At 39.7% G+C, this 11744-nt stretch overlaps 1 protein-coding gene across 9 annotated transcripts in view; it reads left to right on the top strand.

The window, feature by feature from the left end:
- Doa (CDC like kinase darkener of apricot) overlaps window positions 1–11744 on the top strand; it is a 73628-nt gene that overhangs the window by 55078 nt on the left and 6806 nt on the right. For 8 of the 9 annotated variants that reach the window (XM_074096452.1, XM_074096453.1, XM_074096454.1 and 5 more), the window contains 5 exons: window positions 5535–5616; window positions 6150–6216; window positions 6728–6841; window positions 9396–9486; window positions 10474–10653. In XM_074096452.1, coding sequence (XP_073952553.1) covers window positions 5535–5616; window positions 6150–6216; window positions 6728–6841; window positions 9396–9486; window positions 10474–10653 — 534 coding nt within the window. Of the gene's footprint in view, window positions 1–3; window positions 4579–5534; window positions 5617–6149; window positions 6217–6727; window positions 6842–9395; window positions 9487–10473; window positions 10654–11744 lie in introns of those variants that run through there. The other variant, XM_074096449.1, reaches the window with a different exon arrangement.

Below are 11744 nucleotides of genomic sequence, written 5' to 3'. Positions count from 1 at the left end.
TGTGATAGTTATTCAACATATTAATAATTCTCCCTATTCCATTCCTTTACTTTTTAGGGTTAACGATGTTTCACTTTTTCTGAGTAGTTCAATCTTAAAAAATATTTACAGTAACATAAGAAAAACAAAAAATCTTATAAATCACTCTTCTCTTAACTTCAAGTTTGTTGCAATTCAAGTACGCTTTATTTATTTACACAAGATCTTGTCTCTCCGCTTTGTTGTAATCCTAACAATACGTGCCCCTAAGAAAGTATAGGGTTTCGTAAGCCAATCCCGAAACAGCATTGCGTACCTGCACCCCATCTGAGCACAAATATTAACTAGTGATTTCGCTGCCAGCACGGTTGACGGAGGCATCATGTAGACCTTTAAGCGTGTGCGCCGAAGTTATGTTAGGAACGTTTAATCAATTTGCTATAGAATTCACTAGTACTAACCAATCACTTGCTACAGTGTTGCTATTGATCACTTTGTGGCTGACAATTCACAAGATGAAGACTTTTAACATCATCAAAACGATTAAATACAAGTTATTAAGTTTCAATTATCCTATTGTTATTGATGATTATGATTATTTAATTATTCAACGGGTACGTATATGCTGCTCTGCTTCAAGTTAGAAATAAAATAAAAATGTTGTTTTATGTGCATTAAGTGTAAGGTGATGTGAAATACGTGCATTCTATTTGGCTGTTTATTAAACACATTGGACTCGTGATATGTGGCTTGCATGTTACCGACTCGCGTTGTTTCAACTCTGGAAAAACTCAGTTTTAACATTTCGCTGAAAATAAATGTAACCCAGTGCTGTAAATTTGTTAAATTGGCAAGTGAAAGTAGAAATACAAGCTAGCCACTTTCAAATGACGCCTGAGCACGATAAATACGCTAAGATCGCAAATGATCTTGACAGCGTTCCCGCTGCACCGAAACGGTTGCAACGATCATAAATATACTTACCCATTACTCATGTTCATAAAATCGTCTACACGACATTTTACTGAGTTGACTTTACTCTTTTAAATTATTTCAAATTCAATCAAGTTTGAATACAATGTTAGACTTTTTTTAACGAGCAATTCGTGTGAAACACTGGCTTCTTCGTAAGAGCTTTGTTTACATTGTAGTATGATAAGTGACAACCGGCACGGAATAGTACTCGTGTCTTGTCATTACCCAGCTATCGGATGTGCATCATTGTGCCCGCATCCGTCCGCCTGCCAGTTCAATCTGTAATGCAGTTTACATTTTTTTCTTTCCATTAGCCTTATTTAACACTGTATCGTTTAGTATAAATACAAGAATAAACTATCATTTTTTTTTAAATATTATATATATTTCATTTTTAATTTTTGTACATGAATATCTACAGAAACCAAAATTAATAAAAAAAATAATAATTTTTGCCCAGTATCCTGACTTTCTGCCTCATGGTACCGATCAATAATCGGAAAGCAATTTTATTACAATTTCTGGCAATTTTGTGCCAATCTGAATGAAACTGTGGCTCCGTATCGGCACTGCGACCCCTTTTGCGAAATTTAGCCTTCATTATAGCCCAGTAATGTTCGATCTGGCGAAGATATGGACAATATGCACAAAACTCACATAATTGTCTTTGTACCATTTTATCACCTTAGCCGCGTAATGGCAAGACGCTAAGTCGAGCCAAAATACAGTTTCGCAGTTGTGTTTTCTTATCATGGGCAATACCTACTCTCTTCTGAAGACACTCCTTCATGTAAATTTCGGCATTTATTGATGAAGTAGTGAAAAATGAACTAGATTTCCGTATTTACGGATAGCAGTTTGAACGGCTCCCACACTTACGCTTTCCATTTTTGCCAGTTTTCGGTACGTAATACCTTTTACTGAACACCATTTGTCCAGAATAGATTTTCGCTGTTGTGGTGTAAAATATATCAACGGAAATCGGTTCTGTGAACTTCTGTGACATATGACGAACATTTTTCTCTTATCAAAATATTTTTTAAATATCAAAACAAAATACTATGTTGTGCAAGTAACAAGTTGTATTTATACTAAACGATATAGTCCTTATACAGTGAACTATGTATTATATAAGTAGACGATGCTACTTCCGTCCAGAAGACATTTGACCTACGCGATAAGTATTATGATATGTGTGGAGCATGACTGAGCAGAGCTGACGATCTTGTGTCCGTAGCGTGCACGTCCACTGCCGCGAGCGACGCCGGCATTGTTCGGTTCTCACGCGCCCCACTAACCTAATTTCCTATCGCTTATTGACAGAACTGTCTTGGCTCTAGAGCTCGCCGGTCAGAGAAAGGTACTCTGCTCATTATCAAACAAACAATTGCAATACACTCCTCTAACTTTTACATTCTGGGATATTAAAAAGCGCCCTTGACGGTCAAAGGGAGTCATCTATTTTCACTTGAAATTAAACACGAAAAGCGTAGGCAATAGAATGGTTTGCCAAATTATTCTTGCGCGCTGATGACTAACACTGATATTATTTTATCTATATAGTTAGTTAATAAATGTTTAAAACATGATAAGAGATACATTATATTCACAGAGTTCAAGATCAGAGCACATAACGAAAATAACATATGCTCTTAGACATCATTACCTACTGTTGTTAAGCCGTTTCGATGGAGTTTGGTCACAAATTTCTGACCCGAGAATTTTATATATTAGAAATCCTTTAAGCCTACGCCTACGCCTGTACCTATTCAGGGAGCAGTAGCTGTTGTTAGAAAGTAACAAATAATTAAGCTACTTATTTATTAATGAGTCCACATTGAAATTGCTCGTAATGCTCACATTACTGTATAATATATAGGTATAGCGAGAGCAATGCGACGAAATGCGCGCACGGCGGCCAGCCGAAGAGTGCGGGAGGGCGCTCCCACGGGTTGCTGATATTTTTAGTCCTCGACCATTACTTGGCACTGGCGGCCGCACTCGACTGCGCTAGTGATCTTTCTGAATTTCGTTCGCGCTTAGGTACGCTCCCAATCTCGAGATAGAACCAGTGTAATGTCCGGTGGTGAAGCATTTGCCCCGTGAAATAAAAAATCTATAGGCATTCAATAGTTCTAAATGTGAAATTATGACGTTTTGTGAGTGTTGTTGTACGTATTCATATGAAAAAAGTGACCGTTTACAAATAAAGTTTACTTGCCAGACTAAACAAACATGGCCAACATAAGTACTAACGGCAATGGCACGACAAGTCCTCGGCAACACCGATATACTAGAGCTTCGACCACTAGCGTCACCCAACTGTTATCAGACGGTTACTCCAGCTTCATCAATCGACTGACCCGTCGAGGGCCCTCTGAGAAATCAGACCCCGTCGTAGATTCCAAGCTGGTAACTGCCAGATCAAGATACGATAATACGAATAAAAATTTAGCCATGTCGAACGTACAACGATACGATAACAACGGACACATCTCGCCATACACGTCCTTCTCGACCTCAGTGAACACTACGAGGAAGTTGAACGATGACCGTACGTACTCGAGTTACCTGGGCGCTTCCAAATCCCGAATCGACCTATCCCCGCTGCATTCTACCTCCGGTATTAACGCTCTCGGACGCAGTGACTCATTCCGCAGAGCTACTTTGAAAAATAACAATAAGTCATCACCGTTCTCTAAACGATATCCCCTTAAAGAGCCTAATAATAATATTGAAAGCACGATTTTTTTAGGTAGTACTCGCAGCCGCTTAGAAGATAAGTATTCGTCAGTACTTGATAGGCTTGCCAATCAGAAAAAAGAAAGAGCAAGGAAAGACATGCTTGACCGTGATAAGACATTAGAACCCGAACCGCCTAGAGGCTTAATGAGAAGTTTGACTACGGCTGTTTTTGGAGAGAACTCTTTTAAAATGAATAACGTTCTACGAGAAAAGACGAGGGATAAGACTCCTTACAGAAATACAGCTGACCGCCGATTACCATCAGCTGGCAAAAAACATCACGATAGGGATATATTCGATAAAAACGGATTCGATGACCCTCAGAGAGACCCGCCTAAATATGGGAAGGACAGGGATAGCATTTATCGAAGACACAGGAGGAGGTCTCTGAGGGCTGAAAGGAGTGAAAATAATGATCGAAAGAAATTATCACTTCGACCAGTAGACATCAATATAAATCCCGGTGCTCGCGATTTAGTGTCACCTCCACAACACCACAGCCATTACGACATAAATTCGAACAAAAAACTGGCAAGAACACCGCCACCCTCAGCTACAGACGAAGTAGGTAGACAAAAACAGATCTACTTCCCCTCAAGTGATGAAGATGAAGACAGAACCCCGGTAGGCGATCGCGTGCTAAGCGAAAGGGAGACGCGGCGAAAAGAAATACAGAGTCTGATAATGAAATATGCCCACTTGGACGAGATGTATGGGCGCATGGTAGAACAGGATACCGAAGGCGCGGGCGCGGAGTCCCGCAGCAGCAAGCCCGAGCCGCTCGGCGTGGGCGACGTGGTGGCGCTGCCGCCCGAGCTGCGCGCGCGCCGCCGGCCGCAGCGCCCGCGCCACCACACCCGGCGTGCGGCCACGCCGCCCGTAAGCACTGTCTAACTACCGCCGTGTGCTGCGTGCCCTAACATATACCCGGTCTGTGCTTTTCTCTTGCAAAGCCCATGGTCCCAAACTTAATATTTTGGTTCATTAAATAGAAGAAGTGTACTCTATATTTTATTTAAGCCCATATAATTTAGCAAGCAAGTTAAAGAAAGAAAAATAGAATGCACGTATATCGTTAGCTACAAATACGTAAGGTATTTGTGGATAAATTAATAAAAAATGTACTTTGAGGGTAAACGAAAAAAAAAGACTTCATTCACACTGAACGTAACTAATCGTGTCTTGATAACGCTCCGCAATTAATTTAGAAATGAGTGCAATGATAATGCATGTATTGTGCTTTTTTGCGCGTTTGCTAAAGTTCAACATGCCCTTTTTCTGTTTTAAAATGTTTTCCAAGCCAAAACGAAAAACATGTTATATCGATACAACTGTTGATGTTAGTTTTATTATGAAATTGATTAATTAGTGTTTTAATGTCAGGATGCGGGTGGACACTTTTTTCCTTGTGACCTGTGCGAGTGGTTTTTGAGAGTGAAATGAAAGGGCTGTGAAGAATGTCGATCCCGGGTCTGTCCCGTCCCGTCCTGGCTCCGGCCGCTCCCTCCACGCGCGAGCGGCGGCGCGGCGGCCCGCGCTCCGGCCGGGCCTCCGCGTCCGCCGCTCCCGCAGCTCCGCAGCGCCCACCCGTCCGCCATCTAACAGCATGTACGACACACAATACCAATTGTCGCTTGTCTGACGGGCAACCGTTCCATTGTTTGATTGTTGGGTACAACACAACTCGGGTCGTGGCGATCGCGTGGCGCTCTTCGTGCTTGTGGCGTGGTGCGTGTGGCGCGTGGTGCGATGTCGGCGCGGCGCGTGCGGCTCGCGGCGGCTCATGGCGGCTCGTGGCGGCCCGGCGACTCCGGTGGCGGCGGCGCAACCTGCAGAGTTCCCGCGCGCGCTCCTCCGTCAAGGACGACAAGGACGGACACCTCGTCTACTGGCCCGGATATGTCATGGGAGCGAGATGTTCGTGTCCACAACATAACTTAACAAACTTTGATATTAATAGCTTACACAAAATTCAAACAGATTCAAAACGACTAATTCAGATCACCCCAGCGATAAATTACTGTCGCACATGGACACACCTTTGAGTCAAGTATTTGACAAATTCATAAAACAGACACCATTTTTCACAAAAGAAGCAATAATACCGTAATATTGACGTTTCTGACTTTAACTTCGATCAAGTTTTTCCAGTTCAGTGTTTCCAGTTGAAAAGGAAGAATTCAGTTTAAATTAATATTTTAATTTTGATTTTTATATCTTTTTTACTACAATAATGGCATCATTGCAAGTGTAAATCTGATGTGAAGTCATGTTGGGGCTGCAAACATTGGTTTTAAACAGACATGATCAATTACCAGTTTTTATTCTTATTTTAAGCTATCCGCAGACAAATAAATACTGGCAATGATAAGTAAATCCAATGTGATTCTCCATCATGACTTTGTAACTGGCTCCAGTTGATTAATTAGGACGACTTGGTTTCTTTACAGACAAAATCATCGACACGCTTGGTGAAGGCACTTTCGGCAAGGTGGTCGAGGTGAAGGATTTAGAAATGTGAGTAAATCATATGACGACATTGGTGATCGCTAAAAGTATTTGTTTGTATAATTATGTACTCTTAAAAAAATACGTATATATATCCTAACCTAACCAAGAAAGAGTTGGAAAACCCCGAATTTGTCAAGAGACAAAAGTTTAATATCTCAAAAACGGCTAAACTGATTTTGATGAAAAATGTCTAAGAACCATCGCTAGGAAACCACCCGTTTAAGAGCTACGGTGCCACAGACAGACACAGAGACACACATAGCGGTCAAACTAATAACACCCCTCTTTTTGCGTCGGGGGTTAAAAAATCATTACTTGTGAAGTATTTTAAAGGCGAGAAGTATTTCGAACGCCGGATGCTGACACTCGTTGGCAGAGCTTACCACTTGTTTAATTCGATATTCTTATTTATTTTATTTATTGTAAGCGTTCTAATCACTGCCAACAAAATTCAGTTTTCTATTGCCGAACTTACCGCGTAAGCATATAACACAATGCTCGCTTTATGTGATTTCAGGGAACACAGAATGGCCCTGAAGATAATCAAGAATGTAGAGAAGTACAGGGAGGCTGCGAAATTAGAGATTAATGTATTAGAAAAGTTAGCAGAAGTTGATCCAGACTGTAAAAAGTAAGTATAAATAAATACCTTTCTAATCTACTCTTCACAATAGTAGGTACGTAAATTGCTTACTAGTTGATATCAAGGAGATGTCGGCGAATGTAGCAATATTTGACCTTGCACCATTATACCCGAGATTATAGCTTCTGGTTGGCAGGTGGCCAATGAAGAAGTTGATGTCAACCGAAAACACAAAAATACCGTCTGCTCCTCGCGTCATTTCTTTCTAAATAGCTAGGTTTTGATAATCATTCTAGACTAGAAAAAATATTGTTTGTTAACTTTATCTCCAAGCTACGGTTATGAGTAGAAAATAAACGATAACAGTAACCCAAGAGTAATCATCGGTATCAACGTTCAAATTTCGTGGCAATGTGTGGTCGGCAGAAAAAGAAATAAAAACAAATAAATAAAAAGGACTACAATAGATTACTAAAATTTGTTCCATGGATTTTGCTGTCAATCTTTGAAGTCTGCAAGATCCATTTTAAGAGATTTGACTTTACAGATTATTTTGCATGACAGTTAAATTGGCATTCGTTGGGAAATTTAATGTTTGTTTAGTTGGGATTATTAAGGTTTTATGACTTATTAACAGCCTTATTCATAAAAAATCCTTAATTGAGGTTTGATCGGTCTGTTACTTAGCAGACTGATTAAGCTTGTTAGACGGTTGTCAAGAAGTATGATTCATAAACGCTTGCTAGCAGTCTGCTAGTTGTTGAGCTGCTGATAGACGGATTAGACGCGTTATGTTGGCCATCTTGACAAATCAAAGACAAAAAATGGCCTCATCGATAATTTAAAAAAAAAATTGGCAGTGACAGCAAATTAGCAAGAAAAAAATAAAAAGCGAGATGTTTGTTTTCCCGCCATTTCCGATCCGCATGTTTATGTTGTACCTAAGTGCAAAAAGCCGTAATTATGATAATCATCCTAATTTTTTTTTTTTCATATTTATGGTTAGTAAAGTAGCAGTAATAAATACCTAATTCAAAGGATTTTTGAATACAAATTCCTTAAAATAAATTTTCCTGGATTTTTTCTAATCTTTTCGTCTTTGCTCTCACTAAAAATATCTTCGGTATGGTTTTTTGCTCGTGTCAAAGTCAGCTGTTCAAACTTCTGGCGGCCATTTTGTGACTTAGCAGGGAGATAAAGGAGGGTCTACGGTCTAAGGTCTAAGCTAACAGACGTTTATGAATCATGTTTTTTTGCATCGGGCCTTCAAGGAGCCTTGAAGGAGGCTCCAACTTTTTATGAATAAGGCTGTTAGAATATAAACCTCTTAGAATGTGTACAATTTACCGCAGTATAATTGTGTACAAAAAAAGTAAACTTTATTATTCAAATATTCGGTCGATCGATTCCTGCGCCACCGCATGACCACGACCACTCTGTGAAGAGTGAACGACTAAGAAGAAGAAGAATTCAAATATTCGAATGTATTATTTTGCTACCCTTACCCCGAGTGCCACGAAATTCGAACTTTGATACCGATGTTAACCCAAGGGTAGTTTAAACTTGTCTCGAAGCCTAATCACGACATTACTTGTAGACAATATTTTATTTTACATTTATTAAAAAAAGCTGTTAACTATAGTATAGCCTAACAAAAAGTAGTCATGTCATGACCTTTTCTAGTCTAGTATCCTGCTATAGGTCGATTCACAAGAACTGGCACGAATGAATTGAACGAAAGTAAAGTCAGTTTTCACTGTGCGAGTAGGTACCGTAACCTCCCGTGGCCTCCCCAAATATTTTGTAAACAAGTTCATGATACTTCGTATATAGGACGATTATCAGTTATTAAATCAACCTGTATTTAATGATTTTGTGATGTACCCAGACATTATCATTCACTCGTTAAATTCATTCGTGCCAGCTCTTGTGAATCACCTGCACCTACTCGTGTGCAAAATTTTATAAAAATCTGAACATGTTCCAAACTGGCCATCTAACTATGGTTTTTTACAAGCTTTTATGTAGCTTGCCCTGTTTGTTTATTTGTTTGGGTCAAATCATGAAAGCTAAATTTGAAGTTCCTGTGGTCGGATTAACTTGAAATTTGGCATACTTGTGTAAATTTGGTGACAATATAATAATTGGCAGTGACATCCTGTTAGTCCGGCTAGGATCATCTCCGCAGGAGGGAACTCCTTAACGGTTAATGGAATTAACTTGAAATTTGGAAAATGTAATTTAGATGACAATGCAAGTACAATCAACAAAAAGTACAGTCAGTAAAATAAAGCTTGTATTATTATTTTTTTAACAAAAACTTATTTAATATTCAATACACATGGATTCCCGTAATGATAGGGATAACTCTTCACTTGACCCTGTAAGGCCGAGGCCGCACTCACTACGGCTAAACCGCCGCGGTTTTTAACTGCGTTACTTTTTTATACAAGTAAAAACTTAAAACCGCCATTGCGGCCGCTTGCATTAGTTTACTTGATTCACAAAGCCACGCGGTTGAAAACCGCGGCGTTTTAGCCGTAGTGCGGCCTCAGCCTAAGTGCTGATTATGCTAATGTATTGTTTTTTTGTTTTCTTTCAGTTTATGTGTAAAAATGTTGGACTGGTTTGAATATCACGGCCATATGTGCATAGCATTTGAAATGCTCGGACAAAGCGTATTTGACTTCTTGGTAAGTAACATTTTTACAAAATGTAATACATCTATCATTCATTATATTTTTTGAGTGCACCTCGTAAAAAGAAAGTTGCCAGCTCCGTCACGCTCTACATACGTAAAATTGTTGCAAAACTTAATCTCGCATACTAGGGAACCGTAGCGTGTCAATTTATTGCCTAATTTTCTCTTAGAATTAGCCTGTCGCGCCGCTAACGCGTTTTCTAATCTGTAGTTTTAAAAGTTCTATTAGAAAGTAGCATCAATGCAACGATGTCGTCTCCCGCAATAATCAAGAGTGCTAGTCGAGTGCTGGCAAGACGCCGCTTAACCTTATGATTGCACCAACTGATTACGCAGTTATGCAATGAATGCAATGCACACGGTATAAAACAATATTATGAACCGTTTTGTATACCATTGCTATTTCTAACAAAAATTGTTTATTTCAAGTCGTCTTATGAAAAATATTTACAATTAAAATTGTTCTTGGTATGGTAATGAATAGGACGTAGTTTTATAAATAAAACTTTCTCGTACAGTTGGTGATAGTCGATAGTTTATATTTACTAGATTGAACTGTAGCAAACAGGTACTTTCAACATACACTTATTCTCACAAAAACTGCTGTGAATTCAGCTTAAAATAATTTCATACATTTTGCTATTTTGGCTCCTCCATTCTACCGAGTCGGACTGATTTAGACGGATTATTGAAAATGCATAATGGCTTTCCTTGAATGGCTTGACTTGAAATTTGGTACACTTATGTAAATCTGCTAACAATACATTAATCTGGTAGTGACATTCTGGTGGTCCGGCCAGGCAATCGTATCAAATTTAATGGCATTGACTTCAAATTACGCAACGCAACAAAGTTGAACGATGCAAGCTCGTCTGTTTAATACTCACACTCAGCCAATAATTGCCTACTTCCATGCCACGACAATAATTTACTATTAGTATCGTTGAAATGAGACTTAGATGTTGTAATGTGTTTACAGAAAGACAACAATTACCAGCCGTACCCGTTGGAGCAGGTGCGCCACATCGCGTACCAGCTGGCGCACAGCGTGCAGTTCCTGCACGACCACAAGCTCACGCACACCGACCTCAAGCCCGAGAACATCCTGTTCCTCGACTCCGACTACGAGGTGCTCAGCCCGCTGCCCGCCGCCAAAAAGGTATCACCCGCACCCGCACGAACAGCGTTAGGCGCAAGTCACACAGAACAGACGTGGGGGGACTTTAATTAGTTTTCATACTAAATGTATAGAGATGCTGCGAACCAAAGCAGACAGAAGGAAGTGAGCGCCCCCGTCCCACGTCTCTTCTGTGTGGCTTGCGTCTTGTGGTGCTACGAGTCTCGACAAGTGCTGGCTGCTTTGATAACAATCAGAGTCCGTATTGTAGACAATTAAAGACGACATGACAGACGTACTCGCACGAGTTGCAGCGCGGACGCTTACAATCGTATTCACCATCTTTTTTGTACCGCATTCTTAATGTCGAAATCATAATATAATTATAAATACAATGCGTATAGCCGCATTACGTTTACGTACGCACAAGTTATATTGTCTAATGCACCTGGAATCGCGTTCATCGTTTGTTTCTGTCGAACGGTACAGAATGGAAGCAGAAACATGGTTGCAGTTAGGAGCGCATGCGCGTTAAATAATGTGACTTATACTCCACTGTCACGAGACACATGTTTTTTTTCCTTTAATGGGATATGTTATTCGAATTAAGATGTACTTTTTTGAACATGAATTTTGACTTTGTATTTTTTATTTAATTTGGATGTACATATGAGAATTTCGAAATATGCATTCTATTTATTTGTGTATGTCTGGAAGGAAACATCCGGCCACACTTCTGAGACTCGTAGAATCATAACTTCGTGAAATGGGCCATTAAACCTCACCGCCTCTACATGACATGCCTTTTGGATACAAACTGGCTGATTGCTTTGAAAACCGAAATCAATCGTTTAACATTTTTTTTATTGTGAATACCAAAACGATTCAGTTGAATGGCGCAACAATTACAACCGTGTGGTAGTTTGAAACATGCGAAAATATAAATATTTTGTACAAAAGGTTCTGGTGAAAGAAATAAGACAATTTTACTGTATAACACAAATTAACTTACTGGAAGTTTTCAATTTGGTTCAATACACTTCCTGGTTAATATCTGCGATAGATATTTATAAGCAATTCTTTCGGTCATGCGACTACAAAAAAAGGATGGGGTTATTGTACTGCAGAAACCG

The sequence above is a fragment of the Choristoneura fumiferana genome, chromosome 13, assembly GCF_025370935.1.
Source record: "Choristoneura fumiferana chromosome 13, NRCan_CFum_1, whole genome shotgun sequence".
Taxonomy (NCBI): Eukaryota; Metazoa; Arthropoda; class Insecta; order Lepidoptera; family Tortricidae; genus Choristoneura; species Choristoneura fumiferana.
Note: the sequence above shows the minus strand (reverse complement) of the source record. Positions and strands in the feature narration are given on the sequence as shown.